At 34.1% G+C, this 19,691-nt stretch overlaps 1 protein-coding gene across 26 annotated transcripts in view; it reads right to left on the bottom strand.

Moving 5' to 3' along the window:
* The window catches only part of CACNA2D1 (calcium voltage-gated channel auxiliary subunit alpha2delta 1), a 500,040-nt gene that overhangs the window by 74,163 nt on the left and 406,186 nt on the right, over positions 1–19,691 (bottom strand). For all 26 annotated transcript variants that reach the window (XM_035253974.3, XM_035253976.3, XM_078342985.1 and 23 more), the window contains exons 11-12: positions 15,789–15,947; positions 10,842–10,946 (exon numbers count right to left, since the gene is read on the bottom strand). In XM_035253974.3, coding sequence (XP_035109865.1) covers positions 10,842–10,946; positions 15,789–15,947 — 264 coding nt within the window. The remainder of the gene's footprint in view (positions 1–10,841; positions 10,947–15,788; positions 15,948–19,691) is intronic.

Raw genomic sequence — 19,691 nt, 5'->3', positions numbered from 1 at the left:
TTTAGCTGTGTATTCTTTATTTCGAAAGTTATTTCAAATCTATATGCTTTTTTCTTATTTGTTCTCATTCAATTTACTAGTTATTTTGAAATATTTTAAATTAATTTGAATTTTTTTTCATTTTTTAAAATTAATTCTGAGAATTAAGGTAAGACTCAGAGAACTATTTCCTAACTGTCTAGGCAATCTAAAGTGTATGTATTGCTAAGCAGTCCCTTGACTATTCTATGGAAAATAAAATATTTTTAATTTTGCTAGCCCTGGGAATTATCTTTCCACTCTGTGTCTGGTTTTACTTTCCTTTATTCATTTGTTTGGACTACATGATAGAGTTCATTTCAGTTTTGGCATCATTTTTTAAGGAAGTCTAATGTACATCGGTGAGCCCTAAGGAATGGCACTGCTGCAGGTAAAGATTATAAAGCGAATGAATGTATTTTAATTTGGAACAGCTGTGTGAGGAGATTAACATGGATTCAGTTTTAAAGCTATACCTATCCATAATCAGGTAGATTAATTCCCAAGAGTAGTACATTTCACAAAAGAACTCAAACATTTTGTTCTAATTCTCAAACCTTTTGGCCTCATTAAATTGTGCTGTGTATCTGCTGCAGCCTCATTCATTAGCTCTCCAGTTGTACCTCATCAGGCCTACCTGGATTGCTCTGAATGATTTCTGATTCATCTGGATGAACTATGAATGTAAATGAAGCATTCTGCAGCCACATTAGTATTAAACAAGAGGCTTGGGGAAAACAAAGAGTTAGGTTTCTTTTTTAAGCTCACCAAACTTTCTTTCAAGATGTAATTTCTCTGTATTTCTAAAGTTTTATTTTATTATGGCAATAACACCGCATGAGATCTACCATCCTAACACATTTAAATGTACAATGTACTGCTAACTCTAAATACATGTTTACAGCAGATCTCTGGAGCTTATTTATCTTGCTTAACTGAAACTTTATGTCCACTGATTGGTAACTCCCCATTTCTCCCTTCTTCCCACACTGGCAATCACCATTTCACTCTTTGAATCTATGAAATTGACTATTTTTGATATCACATGTAACTGGAATCATGCAATATTTTTTGTGATTGGTTTATTTCACTTGGTATAATATCTTCAAGGTTCATCCAGGTTTACAAATATTGAGAATTTCCTTCTTTTTTATGCTGATTACTATTTCATTGTATGTATATACCACATTTTCTTTATCCATTCATCTGTCAATGAACATGAAGGTTGTTTCCAAATCTGGGCTATTCTGAATAGCACTGAAATGAACATGGAAGGGCTCTTCAAGATCCTACCTTCAGCTTTGAATAAATATCCCAAAGTAGGATTGCTGGACGCTATGGTTATTATATTTTTAATTATTTGAGGAACCTCCATATTATTTTCTACAGGTGCTGCACAGTTTTGCCTTCCCACAAATGGTGTACAAAGATTCCACTTTCTCCACATTCTCTCCAACACCTGTTTTTGTTTCTTTGATAGTAGCCATCCTAACAGGTAAGAGGTGAAATCTTATTTTGGCTTTGATTTGTATTTCCTGATGACCAGTAATGTACATTTTTTCATGCGGCTAATGGCTACCTGTATGTCTTTCTCCAGAAACATCCATTCTGTTAGCCCATTTTTCAATTGGGTTATTGGGGGGTTTTTGCTATTGAGTTGTAGGAGTCATTTTCATATTTTGTATACTAACCCCTTGTCAGATAAATGGTTTGCAAACATTTTCCCAATTCCAAAAGTTGTCTTACTAACTCTGTTGACTGTTTCCTTTTCTATGGACAAGAATTTTAGCTTGATGTAGTCTCACTTATTTTTGGATTTATTACCTGTGTTTTTAGTGTAGTATCCACAAAATCATTACCAAAATCAAAGCCATGAAGCTTTCTCCCTGCTCTCGTTTAGGAGTTTTAATATTTCAGGTCTCAAATTTTAGACTTTAATTCATTTTGAGTTGTTTTTTGTGAATGGTGTCAGATAAGGGTCCAATTTCATCTTTTTTTGCATGTCAATATCCAGTTTTCCAACACCATTTGTTGCACAGGCTATCCTTTCCCCGTTGTGTATTCTTTGCACCCTTATAGAGTATCAGCTGACCATACCTCCATGGAGTTATCTCTGGGATATCCATTCTATTCCATAGGGCTAAATGTCTGTCGTTATGCTAGTACCATACTGTTTTGATTACCAGAAGCTTTGTAAAAGATTTTGATATTAGGAGGTGTGATGTCTACAGCTTTAGTCTTGTTTTGTTCAAGATTTCTTTGACTATTTTGTGGTCTCTTGTGGTTTTGTATGTATTTTGGAATATTTTTCTATTTCTATTATAAATGCCACTGGGATTTTGATGAGGGGGTGTATTGAAACTGTAAGATCACTTTAGGTTCTATGAAAATTTAACATTATTAAGTTTTCTAGGCCATTAAAATGAGATGTCTTTCAGCTGATGTCTTCTTTAATTTCTTTCATCACAGTGTTAGTTTTCAGTGTGCAATACTCTTTTGTTAAGTTCACCTTCTTTGTCAAGTTAATTCCTAAGCATAGTATTCTATTTGGTGCTACTGTAAATGAGATTGTTTTCCTCATTTCCCTTTCAGGTAGTTAGTCGTTAGTGTATAAAAACATAACTAATTTTTCAAATGTTGATTTTGTATCCTGTAATGTTACTGAATTTATTAGTTCTACTGAGCTTTTGGAAGTCCTTTAGTGTCTTCTATGTTTAGATCATGTCATCTGCAAATAGAGACTATTTCCTTCTGCTACTGATTTCTAGTTTCACTCCACTGTGGTAAGGAGAGTGGGTATGATTTCAATCTTAAATTTGTTAATAATCTGTTGTGACCTAAAACATGATCTATCCTGAAGAATGTTCTATGTGCACTTGAGGAAAAAATGTGTATTATTTCTGTTGGGTCAAATGTTCTTGATATATTTAAGTCTATTTGGTTATAGTGTTGTTCAAGTCCTCTGTTTCCTTACTGATTATCTGCCTGGATATTCTATCCATCATTGAAAGTGAGTATTCAAGCTTCCTCGTATTATTGTATTGCTGCCTATTTGGCCCTTGAGTGCTATTCATCTTTGCTTTACATAATTAGATGCCCTGATGTTGTGGGCGTACATCTTTGTTATAAATTCTTGCTGGATTGATGCTTTTATTATATAGTATCCTTTCTTGTCTCTTGAGGCAGTTTTCTGACTTAAAGCCTATTTGTCTTATCTAAGTGTAGCTACCCATACCCTCTTTTGATAATCACTTGCATGGAATAACTTTTTTCATCCCTTCACTTTCAGCCTATGTGTGTCCTTAAATATAAAGTCAATTTCTCATAGGCAGCATATAGTTGGGTTTTGTGTTTTATGCATTCAGCCACACTATGTATTTTGAGTGGGGAGTTTAATTCATTTCCATTTAAAACTATTGGTAAGACAAAACTTACTATTGTCATTTTGTTATTTTCTGTTAGTCTTAATTTCCTTTTGTGTTTTCTTTCTTGTGTTCTTCCTTTATGTTTGTCATTTTGATATTTTAAAGTTACAGATGAACTTCTTTTTAAAAAAATATGTTTTTTTAAAAAGTTGCATTCAAATATAGAATTTCAAAGAGTACTGAACATTTATATTTTACTAAATCTATCAAGTTTCATTTTTAAACCTTGGCCATTTGAAAGATAATTTTTTTGTGAAAAGGGAAATGCTGAGTTGATAAATTTATTATGTAACATTAATTTTCTGGCTCTGGAATTAGTATTGCATGTACAACTTTAGATAACAACAATAAACAATTATCTTTGTTATTAATATCTGTGGGCTGTAGATCACTCACACAGGGTGGTTGTGTGCACAGCAGGCAATGGATTGGAAGTTAGAATGTGTTTCTCAACTTATCCACACACATTTGAAGTCATATTTGAAGATGGTGAAAAATATATATTGTACATATGTACACTATTTTATGTATATAAGCACTCTCTAGAGTGCTTATATGTCCACATATATCCTTAGCATAAACAATTATTATGCAAATGCTGTTGTTTTAATAAAATACGAATATACTCAAAAGTCTGAGTTAAAGGTGGTTGACTTCTATCATTTATACTCATTATTAGTGGATAGAGAACATGCAAATACCTGTTCTAATTTATTTGTGGGATCTAAAGATGAAAATAATTAAACTTCAGGAGATAAGAGAAGGTATCAGAGGCTGGGAAAGGTAGTGTTGGGGGTTTGTGGAGAGGTAGAAATGATTAATCGGCACAAAAAAATAGAATGAAAAAGACCTAGTTTTTGATAGCACAAGAGGAATAGAGTAAATAATAATGGTACATTTAAAAATAACTAAAAAGTATAATTGGGTTGTCTGTAATGCAAATGATAAATGTTTAAGGGGATGGATACCCAGTATTCCATGATGTGATGTGATTGCATGCCTGTACCAAAATTCCAAGATGAACGTTTTATTCATTTAATAAGGTTTTCTCACACTAGAAAATGTGGGATGTCATTTAACTTGAGAGTACATATGAAATGTGGACAGCAATGTTTCTGGAAATTAATTCCTACTTGTCAAATTCAGAAACCTGTGTTCCATCTCTCTCTCAATCCCTCCTCTCTTAAAGACCTCTATCAATTATCCTTTCTCAATTATCCTTTGTATCTATAAGCTTTCCTCATCTGAGAATCCTCTCATTCACCTTTAGCATATAATAATGTATAAGGTCTTCCACTGTAAAACGGTAAGCCTGTACTCATATACGTGTAAGGTATATTTCATTTTATCATGCTTCTTTATTACATTTTTTACAAATTTGAGGTTTGGGGCAAGCCTGTATCAAGTCAGTCCACTGGTGCCATTTTTCCAGCAGTGCTTGCTCACTTCATGTCTCTGTCACAGTTTGGTAATACTAAAACCTTTTCATTGTTATTATATCTGTTATAGTGATCATTTTAACTGATATAGTGAATATAGTGATATTATAGTGTTATAATCAGTGGTCCCTGAAGCTGGCAGAGGTTGGTTCATGAGGTTTAAGGAGAAAAGGGATCTCTATAACATAAAAGTACAAGATAAAGCAGCAAGTGCTGATGTAGAAGCTGCATCAAGTTATCCAGAATATAAAGCCAAGATCATTGATGAAGCCAACTATAATAAACAACAGATTTTCGATGTAGATAAAACAGCCTAGTCTTTGAAGAAAATGTTGTTTAGGACTTTCATAGCTGAAGAAGAGAAGTTATTGCCTGCTTCAAAGCTTCAAAGGACAGGCTGACTTTTTTTGTTAGTAGCTAATGCACTTAGTGACTTTAAGTGGAAGGCAATGCTCTTTTACCATTCAAAAAATCTCAGCATCCTTAAGAATTATGCTAAACCAACCAGGCATGGTGGCTCACGCCTGTCATCCTAGCACTTTGGGAGGCTGAGGCGAGTGGATCACCTGAGGTCAGGAGTTCGAGACCAGCCTGGCCAACATGGTGAATCCCCATCTCTACTAAAAATACAAAAATTAGCCAGGTGTGGTGGCACATGCCTGTAGTTCCAGCTACTTGGGAGGCTGAGGCAGGAGAATCATTTGAACCTGGGAGTACGAGGTTGCAGTGAGCCAAGATCACATCACTGTACTCCAGCCTGTGTGACAAGAGCATAACTCCATCTCAAAAAAAAAAAAAAAAAAAAAAAGAATTATGCTAAATCTACTCTTCTTATGCTCTATAAATGAAACAAGAGAGCCTGGATGACAGCACATCTGTTTGCAGCATGTTTTACTGAACATTTTGAGCTCACTGTTGAGACTTACTGTTAGAAGAAAATATTATTGCTCACTGGATGTGTATGTAGTTGCCCAAGAGCTCTGATGGAGATTTACAAGGAGATTAATGTGTTTTCATGCCTGCTAATACAACTTCCAATTTTTCAGCACATAGATCAAGAACTAATTTTGACTTTCAAGTCTTATTTAAGAAACACATTTTGTAAGAATATAGCTGCTATAGATAGTGATTCCTCTTACAGATCTGGGAAAACTGAACTAAAAACTTTCTTGAAATAATCCACAATTCTATATACCAATACAAACATTCGTGATTCAAGGGAAAAGATAAAAATATCAACATTATCAGGAATTTGGAAGAAGTTGATTTCAACCCTCATGGATGGCTTTGAGGGGTTCTAGCATTCAGTGGAGGAATTAACAGCAGACGTGGATGTGGTAGAAACAGCAAGAGAACTAGAAGTGGACCCTGAAGATGGGACTGAATTGCTACGATCTCATGATAAAACTTGAACAAATGAGTAGTTGCTTCTTATGGATGAACAAAAAAAGTGGTTTCTTGAGATAAAATCTACTCCTGGTGAAGATGTTGTGAACGTTGTTCACAAGTGACCCAAAGGAAATAGAATATTAGATGTACTTATTTGATAAAGCAGTAGCAGGATTCGAGAAAACTGACTCCAATTTTAAAAGTTCTGCATGAGTAAAATGCTTTCAAACTGAACTGCACACTACAGAGAAATTTTTTGTGAAAGGAAAAGTCAGTCAATGTGGACAATATCATCGTTGTCCAATTTGAAAAGTTGCCACAGCCAGCCAACCCTCAGCAACCACCACTCTGATCAGTCAGCAGCCATCAATGCTAAGGCGAGACCCTCCACCAGCAAAAATACAGAGACTTGCTGAAGGCTTAGATGATCATTAGTGGTTTTTATGCATTTTATGAATTAAAAGAGTCTATTCTTTAATTAAGGTATGTACATTTTTTAGGCAAAGTGCTATCACACAATTAAGAGACTATAGTATATAGTAAGCATAACTTTTAAACACACTGGGAAACCAAATATTTGTGTCACTCAATTGCAATATTTGCTTCATTGTCGTTGTGGTGATCTGAAACCAAACCCTCAACATCTTTGAGATATGCCTGTGTGTGTGTGCGTGTGTGTGTGTGTGTGTGTGTACACAACTTGACCCTGAGTTAATTGTCTTATTCTTCTGCTTTATTTCTCAGCAAATTTGTCATGATTTAAAAAACAGCTCATATTTATATTTCTATATCCTCATGCCTCATTTACTTCTTTTTTCTTTTTTAAGGGTAGGATCATTTATATTTTGGGGGGGTATATACTCAGTAATGGGATTGCTGGGTTGAATGGTAGTTCTGGTTTCAGTTCTTTGCGGAATCACAACCCTGCTTTCCAGAATGGTTGAACTAATTTACACTCATACCAATAGTGTATAAATGTTCCCTGTTCTCTGAAAGGTTGCCAGCATCTGTTATGTTTTGACTTTTAGTAATAGCCATTCTGACTGGTGTGAGATGGTGTCTCATGGTGGTTTTGATTTGCATTTCTCTAATGATTGGTGATACTGAGCTCTTTTTTTTGTATTTTTGTTTTATTTTATTTTTATTGCATTTTAAGTTTTGGGGTACATGTGAAGAACATGCATTTACTTCTTAATATCTGTTGGCTTCAACTCATATCACTTGATGTAAGAGAGGTCATGCCAAACTTACATACATGGTTCCTTGTTCCTGGAGATATCATAAGAGGGAATATCCATTTGAAACAGATATAAATATGTGTGGAGATATATATACATATGTACTATTCAGGCCTTTATATATGTATTAGTGTGTATATCACAAAACTTTGTTATGGCCTCTAAAGTTAGAAAAACAGAAATGATATGCAATTCCAAGAATACCTTAATTTTTATGTTAAATAAAGATAAAATTAAGTAAAACATCACCACAACTGAATGCTAACTACTTAATTTTCAAAGTTGCCTTGGCATTAATAAAGGTTGTATATTTTCAGGAAAAATGTGTGTCCTTAAAGCACAGCATCAGTATATTAGCAGACAGCAGGACTGCTGAAGCTGAATATGACTTCATTTATTAGTTTTATTAAAGTACATGTGATATGAATCTTTTATCATGTGGTTTATCCTGTCAGGAAATGCAACCTTTGTTTAAAAAGTTGTGCTCCTGTAAAAGGTGACTAGAATGAGAAGCCATATTTCAAGATAATGATATTTGGACTGGAAATTGTTAGGATTAATACATAGAAAAGAGGCTTTGAACCAGTAAATTCTTCACTAATTCAACCAATTGAACAATTTTTGAAAATAGTGGGTAGAATACATTTGCTTTCCTTATAATATAAAACCTTGTGTGTTTAAAAAAAGAAAAAGATCAAATTAATAATATGCCTCCAAGATGCTATTGTGTTAATCCTGGAGGTATACTGAGTTCTGAAAGAGAAAAAAATGCCACATTTCTGAATTTACATGAAAACAACTTGTTTTTATGTATTTATATTTTAAGTCTATCTAAAAAATGCTTGTACTCTTTTAAAATCAGATATATCTTATGCACAAATGTGAATACAGAATGCAAAACTAATTGACATATTTGAGTCAAAAACTCTTCCTTTTTGAAGAAAAGTATGTAGAGGTGAACAAGATTCCTAGTGGTTGCTTCGGATGATATTGAAATGATAGGAAAAAAATGATTTATTTATACTTAATACCTATTAAAATGATATAAGTAGTGGCTTGCACTGTATACCTCTATCACAAAATAATATACTGAAAATTATGACTAATAATAAGATGCTAAAAAGTCTCTTCCAATTATCAGAGTGAGATTAATTTGTAAATTTTTGAGATAGTACATTTTATATTAAGAGAGTTGAATTTTGTGTTAAACTTCTTTTATTTGAGTTTTTCAAAATAAGGAAAGGCTAGATTATTTGAAATATGTAAAAGCAGCATATTCCTTGCCTCCAGTTCTATTTTATAACTATGAATCTGTCCCGTAACACCACTTATGCTTCCCACTTTGGTTAGGTATTCTCAATATATTTGTTGTGATGTCTTAGGAACTGCCATTGGATCTGTGCTCTGGGCTGCATGCCAAAGTTCACAGTTAAACAGGACACAGCCCCAGTATTGTAGACTTTTTTTTTTTTTTTAATCCAGAGGAACAGTGGAGAGATCCCAAGGGGTAGAGTATCGAGTGAGGGATATGTATCTGGCTTTGCACAGTGTGCTACAGGATCAGAGGCCAAGCATCTGAAGAAGCCTACAGCGGGAACGAGGTTCAGGGACATCCTCCAGGGGTAAGGATTGCCCTGAATTTTGATCAAGGAGTAAGAGTTATTAAATAAAGTTATGCATACTATATATTCAATTAATGCATCTGCATCTTCCTATTTTCAATTGATTTCTTTGAAAGAAATATTCCTAGAATTGAGTTATCACTTGAAACTATTCACAATCTATTAACAGCTCAGTCCATTTATCAACTTTTTCAAAGGTAGTTCTTCTATACTATTAAAAACTCAGATGCTAAACAAAAACCAAAAAAAGTACCCTTAAACCTTACATTAAACTGTATGACACTGTAGTGGTATGCAGTAAGCGAAAAGTGTAATTAATTTGAAATTATATGTGTATTATTTCAGTCCTTTGATCATTTTCAAATACTCTTAGGTCAAAAACTTTAGCACCTAGAGTGTCTTAAAGTGTTCCAAAAATTTTCATTAAAAGTGTTCCCCATTATTCACAATATTTTGTCACCAAACTATCTGCACATATTAATTTATTTTTGTCTTTCTTTTGAACATCCAATCCATATGTGTTCCTCAAGCACATATAAAACAATCCATTCAAGCTAGTAATAACCACACCTTTCAAATGGTGAAAATTCCAATCAGAAGCAAAGTGAACGGGAATTTTACCCTGCAGAGTTTTCTGATATATGAATGTATAATTTTTTTAATTGCATTTTAGGTTTTGGGGTACATGTGCAGAACATGCAAGATAGTTGCCTAGGTACACACGTGGCAGTGTGATTTGCTGTCTTCCTTCCCTTCACCCACATCTGGCATTTCTCTCCATGCTATCCCTCCCCAGCTCCCCTCCACCACTGTCCCTCCCCTATTCTGTATACATCCAGGAATGTATAATTTTTGTAGAAATTTTTGAAACACCAGAAAGAGTTTATAATTTCTCATTACTTTTTAAATGAATCCTTAGCATTTTAGAAAAACAGGTTGAGAAATCACAGTACTGTTACAAAATGTGGAGTGTTGGTCAGAAAATTGAAATAAGCTAATGATAGGACTGCTAGAGGAGATAGTTAGAGTTCTGATTGAAGCTCATACTCCTCCACAGTATCAGGTTCAGTGAGGACCCTTTCTCTGTAATACTCTGCCCTTACAATAAAACATATATTCATATATATTCCAGCTACAAACACTAATCTTCACCATCTTCATTTGCTTATGAAATGCCTTCTTTTAATATATTATACCTATTAAAGGATTTGTCTTCATCTTTTCTTGAAAGGAATCAGTTTTCAAATGAGGATGTAGTATTTGCTGTTGTAAACTGCCTTTTGGTAAATGTACAAAACAGTACCTACAGAGACAATTTTTGAGTGCTCAGGAAATTTGAATATTCCTTCAATCTTTAAATGATATAATAAATTTTATCCAATAAGCCTTAAATTTTGAAATTTTTCCCATTTTTCCATTCCTTTGATTTCTGTTTTAATAACATTTTATTTACAATCTATGCATAAGAATAAAATAGGAGCCATAGATGTATTTTATTAATATATTAGACATGAATTACTTATGAATATGATATAAATATTATATTTAATAGCTCTCTAATTTACTCATTGGTTTATAATCTATGATTCATATGGCTTTATAATTGGCACACTCAGGTTTTAACCAAAAAATTCTCCCCTACTACCACTACCCACTATCTCTTTAAAAACCATCTGTATTAAAATTTAAATATTATAAAATTACACTCACTTTTTTATCTTTATTGTATTTGGTAAATATCTCCTGGGCTCTCTCTTCTCCTCCATCCGTGAATAGCATAATAATCTTATTGCAGTTTGCTCTGGAAACATTATACTGTTAAAAACAAAACAATATGCATATCATTCACAAGAAAAGAGAAAATAAAGCTATACGGAAAGAGCATGAGAAGATTTCAAGTAATTAATGAAACATCTACTCACAAAATATATTCTAAAAACTTGCTCCTGGATCAGTTCAGGCCCACCCCTACACCAGGCTTTCCCAGACCACGCAGATAACTATAGGTCTCACTTTCTTACTTCCTTCGGTCTTTCATCAAATGCCACTTTATCATGAGGTGATTCCTCACAACTGTGTTTTAAATGGCAATATCTCTCCCAGCAGTATTTTTCTTCAGAGCATTTTACTTTCTTTTATATACATTATATATTTTATTTTCTTGCTTGTTTATTGTTAAGGTCCCCCAACAGAACGTAAGCTACATAAGGGAAGGAAGTTTTGTCTTTTTTGCTCAAAGGTGTTCTTATCCCTCCCTAGAAGACTGCCTAGCACATAATAAAATCTCAGTAGTTTATTTAAAATGAGCTTTTAATAAATGCTTATGTCAATTTTATGCCCATATAATTTTATAGCATAAACAAAAAATAACATTGATTTAAAATGTGTATCTTCAATCCACTTTCAAGTTAAGTCTTTTCCTCCCTCTTTATTCAGTCTACTCGATTCACTTTACATATTTGAAATCACAAACTCCTAACCGATCACCTAAAATGCGATACTCTTTTGTTCCTTTTTCAATGCCAATTCCTATTCCCAGAATATCCTCCTGTAAGCTCTCAACCAGCCACACATATTCGAATCCTGAAAGACTCAAGTCCATGGTAAATCTTAAACTTAAGTTCTCCAAAAGAGAGAGATATGAGAGAATGATGGATTAGCACCAAAGGGCCATTAAAATGAACAATTAATTTAGAAAGCTGGACTTCTCCAAGGTCAGAAATTATTATCTTAACTTTCTACTGTTGTGAAATGTGTTTGCTTTAAATGCTGAGAATAAAGGATCACACTAATTTATGAATGCTCAGCTTCTTTGAAAATGTCAACCCTAGGTTCAGTGCTGTCCAAAAGAAATATAACATGAGCCTAATATGGAACTTTAAATCTTCTAATAACTACTTTGATGGGAGTAATAAGAAATATCTGACATTAATTCTACTAATATATTTTCCTTAACCTAGTTATCTAAAATATTATTAATCAATATGAAATCAATATTGAAAGGTTATACAGCTTTTTCTTCCATAAGTCTTCAAACTTCAGTATGTATTTTATACTTACACATCAAATCAGATCAGCCATCTTTCAAGTGCTCAGCAGTCACCTATGATTATTGTTACCACATTGTACAACATGTACAATGGTCTTTAAGCACACCCCTGGTCTTTAAATGACTAATATGTTTAAAAATCATTAATTTTTCGTTAGTGGTATAAGTCATTGAAAATCTATGCTCTACTTTATTTTTTCAAGAAGATAAAACCCATTTTCTGTTATAAAAATTAATAAAGACAACATTTTCCTCTATTAATGCAAAGATCCTGTTTAAGGTCATTTCACTCCATTGACTCAGCCATTAGAACACTAGAAGTAAAAGCCTTTAATCAAGCATTGTGAAAACACAAATATAATTTGTTACTTTCAAGCATGGCTCTCATGGTTGAAGGTAACTTATCTGAAAATCTGACTGTACAAAAAGTTGCATATTTTATCAACAAAATACTTTGTGAAATGTGCCTGAAATCCTTAATTAAAATTGGTTTTTCTGGTGATTTGTCTTTTTTATCTGCATGTATAAAATAGCCAAAACAATATGTACCTAAAATACTATCCTGTAAGAATATTAAATGAAACCATAGGACATGGTTTTGTTTTTGAAGTACTGAAAGTACTATTATTGGATGCAAATATCAATGTAAATTAACACACTAGGTCTTGCTGATCATTTGTATATTTATGTAAATAAAATGATAGTAACATTTTCCAAGAGACACAGATGTTAGGGAATATACAAAAGAAGGAATACGGGTAAAAGAAAGAAATGTCTTCAACATGATTTTTCACAGGAGTAGCCTCTCAGGACTTGTGGTAGAGACAAGTAGATAACAGCAAATTTTCCATGCATTTGCAATCATCTAAAGAATCACACACTAACAACAATTAACTGGCTTTGAACAAATTATGCAAAAAAATGATTATTTCAATAAAATCACAATTAGTAGAGTTGGTAACTTACTTTTACTGTATATCTGTGTGCCAATATATAGCACAGCATCATATATGCACTCAATATAAATTTTTTTGAAAAATGCATACATATGGTAATATTTTATGAAATGGTACCTGAAGGTTAATTCAAATCCAAATGTAAGTTTTACTTTGGAACTGATATGTCTGGTTCTGTTTAATACTTGCTTCAGTGATCTTAAAAGTAAACATTGTAAGGACAAAAAAGAAACAAAAAAAAAATTGGCATCTGAGTGATAAGATGACTAGAAGGGTTTGAAGGAAAACAAAATATGCTTCAGGTTATTTTAAAGTAAAGATTTTCAATATATATGGGATGTATGGAAAGCAAAACATATTAGACTTACTAAGGGAATAACTGGGAACAAATTTAAAAAATCATTACAAATTTAGCAGTTCTAAGGCAGCAGGAGAGGCCTATAGGAGTTAAATCATATTTTATCAGCCACTAGCAATAAATCTGGGAGTTAATGTGGCCTCTCTAGTGAAGCTGCTTCTGAAATCATACTTGAAACTTCTGATCATTTCACAACTGAAACCCAAACAGGAGGTGATGAAGTGAGGGGAAAAAAATACTAAGAAGAGTAATTAAAAGGCCAAGATCAAGGAAACTCAATTATTGACTTAAGCAAAAAATAATTTTTATCAAAAACGACCATATTCCTTTACTAGAGGAAGAATACATTTTAATCTAATGGTCAGTCACATAACAATTTTGTAGTTGAGCTTTCAAACTTTAGTGAACATACAACATTTGACAAACATACGCATTTCACCACACATCATTTCCCTTGACAATACCAGGGCTGCACATCTGATTTTGTCTTCTTACTTATTTAACGGTGTCTATTAAACAACATGACCTCAAATTTAACATATCTGAAACTGAGCTATTTCTACCCCCACATTTCCTCTGTGCAGGTTCCTGTGTGATCATCTACCTACCAGTCCAGTTCAGAGAATGCAGAGTCACCCAAGCCTCTCTCTCTGTAATCCAGCCTATACCACCTAATTAGTTCCCATGTCATGCTCCTTAGTAATACCTCACTGCTATTCCCACAGCAGGATCTCTACAGTAGCTTCCTTAACTTAGAACACTCCAAGGCCATACTACAAAGTTTTCCTTTGTGCCTAAATACTTCATTAACTGCTATCTCGTGGCCTTTCCATTTCCATTCGGTTTCTACACTGCTCATGTCCCAACTATGCCAGCCATCTGCAATTTTTTACTGTGCCATGCTGTGTCACACGTCTGTGCCTTTTTACAATGTGCTCTTTTTTTCTCAAATAATTTTCCCTTCCTCTACCTACCTAAGTTCTAATCATTCTTCAAAAATCTCATTTTTACCAAATGCCACACTTTCCTGACCTCCTTTGAGTGAGCTGGGCCTATCCTCTGTGCTGTCTCAGGGAACACGCTGAATACCATGTAACGGCATTGCACACTGCTCTATGGATGATTATTTAGCATGTTATGCTGGACCTTCTGAGAGCAGCTGGTCCTGTTTACTTCTATAATTTCAGCACTAGCACTATGACAGGAAATGGTGATGCACTCAATAAATATTGACCGAATGAATAAATGAATCACCCAACTGGATATCTCAAAAACTATTTAGAATAGTCACTCAGTAACAACAAATTCATATTTGCATAAGGACCAAATGTAAGAGTTCATTCAGTGATTCAGCAAATAGTAACAGACATTATGATCTGACATTTTTACCAGACATGGGCTAGTAATTACAGCAATAATGACCATGACTCCCAACACCACCCAGCAACCTACACCTGCATGTGGTTTGTTACATGCCAGGTTCCACGAATGATCTTCGTACAATTCTCTGGTGTAGTGACCTGTTATAGTGACTTCTAATGCATACATGTGGAAACCAAGACAGGTAGGGTTCCTGCTCTCAATCATGATAATAATATTGCCTGGCAAGAAATAAAATAATTGAACTATGGTCCCTGCTTCCAAGTAACTCAAAGTGAAATAGAGGGCATGGCAATTTAAAAACACTAGTCCACCATATAAGACACACTCTATAAGCTGGGGCAATAGCATGCCAGTGTCTGACAGTCTAACTCTAGACAATGATTAGTGATGGTGGAGAATTCTCACTGAGAAAGAATTCCTACTCCAGGAGTTACATTTTTGTTCATCTTAAGGTCTACCATTTGGAACTTTCTATACATTTAGGAACAACATAACGACCCAACTAGATGTTTAAAACTAAAATGTTTTCAGCAACTATTTGATTGAAAGTGCAAGGTTACAGATAAATACTGTAGTGACTGAGATAAGAAAAAGTAATGATATTCTATATGGGCCAATTAAGTTTTGAGTGCTTCTTCAAAATTAAATTAAACTATTTCCTAATAAATGTTTTAAAACATAGATTGAAAAAATAAATAAAAAATTAAACACTTAAAAATCTACATTTTGGATACTTTTTGAATTTTCAATTCAAAAATAAAAACAGTTCAAAGGTTTCTTCACCCTGCATGCATCTGCTTTTCAAATAAATGAAAAATAGCACTATCTAACGCCAAAAAGTAGTAACTATCAGCATATTGAAATTTAGATACAACCGAATAAGAAAATAAAAGACATAGCATGATACTTACATTAAGCAGCTGTTCAAAAGCAAAACTAAAGCCCTTCTTATAATCTGTAATTCCTTTGGCTGTGATATTATTCACTGCATCTTTCAACACTTTCTTATTTCTTACGTTTGCCTGGACAAGGTGCTGAAAACAGCTTACATCCTGAGCGTTGCTGTTAAACTGCAAAAGATTAAAAAGTAGATACATAAATAAACATTACAATCAACCGTATAGTTTTCATAGAATTTGTGTTTGATACTCTCAAATGGTATTGCAATGTTTACTCTTTCAAATGGAAAAGTGAGTAGGCTGGTAACAAAAGTGCACTCAGAAACAAATGGCAATTTTCACTGGAGCTACCAACCCATACAGGAACCTGAGCCTGTTGCTTATATTCCCAAAGCCTGGTTTCCCTGCTCATAAATTTGAGAATCAAATTATATGACGTCCCTTCTAGTACTCAAATTTGATAAGGATGTAGAAAAAACTAATCCAAAGCAATGAAATATATTCAGAATCCAGAAATGATATGGGATGCCTGCCCAGGTTGTAGGGACATGTTAAATACTTTCTTTGCCTCTTATTAGGAAAGACTGATTGGAAAAGTAATACAATGAATAACATGAATCAGAGTTCAGTCATTTTGAAATTTGATGTTACAGAGGCGAACAGAAAAAAACAATCTGAATCAAGAACAACTGGTAGCCTTTTAGAAATATCACTTTTGAGGTTACTAAAGATGCCAGCCATGGAGGCAAGGTGGTGAAGGCCTAAACAACAGAGAGGCCGTGGGAGAGACAGCATCAACTCCAATGATAGCTGCCCAAGGCTGAAAACTTAAAAATGATCATCAGAGTAGTTTTGCCAACACTGTAAAACATAGTCACATCATTCTCTGGATATTTCCAAAAAGAAAAGGAGAATAGGAATATTGCAACAAAATCCAGGAATGACAGGATGAGTGGAGTCATCCAATCATTTATTAACTCTGTGATTTGTGGAGATTCTTCAGGCTGTTGGCACCTAGACTGTCACATCTGCAAAATGGGAATAATAATAAAAATCATATTTTCCAAAAAAAGGGATGGCCAGATAAAATGTCAAAGATATTTTCAGATCAAAAACACATACTTATTTTAATGAGTGGGTCACAAGTTATTACATATTCTTGAAAATATAATGCATCATTATTTTTTTCTCTGAAGATCACTGAATCTAATTATAATGCATTGCACAATTCATCAGTTTATTAAGAAAATATTTACTAGCAGCCTATTACATGCCACGAATTGTGACAGGGAATAGTTTTATGCTTTAGGACATAATTATTTGCACACACACAAATATCACAAATATATAAACAGTTATCTACTGTTCTGCATGTACTACATATTCTACATATGTATATCATTTCATCTTTGCAAATACTCCACAAGATAAACATCATCCCCATTTTGTCTATGAAAAAACTCTTCCTGCATTACCTCTCAATATAGTACAATAAATTATGATTCATTCTATAAAGCAATATAATATTATGCTCTAGGAGACACTATCAGGAGAGGTGTTTCTAATTTGGACTGTGAACATTTGAAAGAAAATTCTCCTAAGAAATGGAAATGCCATTTCTTAGGAGAAGAACACAAGTGAAGAACACAAAGGAAGAACATTCCGAGCAAACAGAACAACATGTGCAAAGGCCCTGACATGGAAACAAAAAAAGGCTTTTTAAGAAAACGTAAAGAGAGTGAGTTTAGCTCTGTCTCATAGGAGGACAAAAGACATAAAATGAATTCAGAGAGGGAGGCAAGGGCAGGATCACATGGGGTCTAATGGAAATGTTGATAATGCTTTTATTTTCTGTGAAATGAAAAGTCACTGGAAGATCTTAAGCCAAACATAAAAGAATTGACTCTATAATTTTAAGAGTGCATACTAGCTGCTATGTGGAAAATGGATTTGAGATGTGTACAATATGAAGGAGGGAGAATCATTAGAAGGCTTTGCAGTAACCTAGCCGAAAATACATAGTGGCTTTGTTATTTGTGGAGATGGTTGGAAAGGGAAGGATTCAGGAGGTATTTCTGAGAAAGAATCAAATGGGACTTCATGGTGGATTTAGTAGGCAGATGTATAACAAAGTGATATCTTAAGTAACTGCCAGGTTTCTGATGTGGGCATTTGGAAGGAGAGAGGACTGGAGGGATAACCGCGTCAGGGATAACTGAGCAACAGAGAAGAGAAGCACAGAGCTCAGCTGAGGGTGAGAGTTCAATAGATGTGAGATATGCAAGTGTGCATGTCAATAAATAACATTTAAAGCATGACACTCAAAGGAAGTCTTGGCTGAGTAATTAAAAAAATAAAAAACAGAAGGCTACAGCAAAAAAAATTTGGTTTAAAGCCATATGGAAAAAAAAAAGTAGAGTAGAGTAGGAGTACCTGAGAAAACTAAGTAAGAGCAAGTTTCCATGGAGACAGGAGGGAAATCAGGAGATTGGACTGTTTTGCATGATGAGAGAAAAACATGTTAAAAGGAAGATATTGTGTGAAGACAGAAGATGAGGACTTAAAACTTGCCAGTGAACGCATCCACATTATGTAGGCAGCCTCTGGGGGTGGGGGGTCGAACAAAGGGACAGCGGGAGCATGTTTTCTGCTACTGAAAGCAGGCAAATCTTCAAAGTGCCTTGGCTGGGATGCAGAGCAGGAAAACAGGGTGGCATCTGTAGGGTAGACCTGGGGTCAAGAAAATTCTGCTTTAAAGCTACGGGTCACTAGAGCATGAGAAGACTGGTATTAAAGAGAGAAGGAAGAAAAAGATGCAGGAAATAGAAGAGAGGTAAAAAATAAAGTTCTTGGAAAGGTAGGGCCAGATGGATCCAGATGACACACAGAGTAATGGCCCTTTAAGAAAATATACATCAACTTCATTATTCTAGGAAAGAAGAGTGGAAGCTGACCCGGCCAGGTGCTATGTGGACTTGGATGATGACCCTTCATGTCTGTGGCATTAGTCTCCTTTAACCTTGAAGCAAGGTGATCAGATAATGGCAGGAGAAGGAAGGTTTGGACAGAAGAAAGGAAAAACAAGAGGCAAAATGTCCTCAAGAGATAATGAGTCCTGTTTCATGTTTATTTTGAACATGACTTTCATGTATATCACCAGTGTGAGAACAAAGTTCCAGTATATTTACTGTTTTCTATAAATTGAAATATTGCAAACTGAGTATCTTCAGGTCCAAATGACCAGTCCTACTGTCTCTTTTATCACTCTTCTATTCTTTATCAGATGCAACCTTATTCCACACGTTCCATTTTGAAAACAAATAAATGTTAGAATTCTCCTGTATTGGTAAGTAAAAATATAGTTTGTCAATACATTAATACTAAAGTGACCTTAGAGAATTATTAGAAATGGTTATAGGAAATGTTATTAACCAACTTAAACCATGAATCATCATAAAGATACAAGTTATGCAGAAATTGAGCACTGAATAATGTATTGCCCAGTCTTTCAGTTGACCTTGACCTGCTTTTAACACAGAAAAGTGAAGCATCTCATTGTCACTTTAACACAAACTGATTAAATGTAAATTCGATTCCTTAAATACAAATTCAGTAGTAGTATAACAGAATTACAATTGCATTCATAATAAAACTGATAAATAATGTAGAGAAAGGAATAATTTACAAAGTATAACTCCCTATAGCAAAGCTACTCTCCTAGGAAGGTGATGAGAAATTTGAAAGTTTAAAATCAGATAAGACTGTATTTCACAGATATCTCAGACCCATCAGCTTATATGATATCATATATATATTTTTAAGTGAGTTTATTAGGCTGGGTGTGGTGACTCATGCCTGTAATCCCAGCACTTTGGGAGGCCAATGCAGGCGGATCATGAGGTCAGGAGTTTGGGA

Source organism: Callithrix jacchus, chromosome 11, assembly GCF_049354715.1.
Source record: "Callithrix jacchus isolate 240 chromosome 11, calJac240_pri, whole genome shotgun sequence".
NCBI classification, from domain to species: Eukaryota; Metazoa; Chordata; class Mammalia; order Primates; family Cebidae; genus Callithrix; species Callithrix jacchus.
The sequence above is the reverse complement of the archived record's forward strand: the minus strand, read 5'-3'. Positions and strand labels throughout refer to the sequence as shown.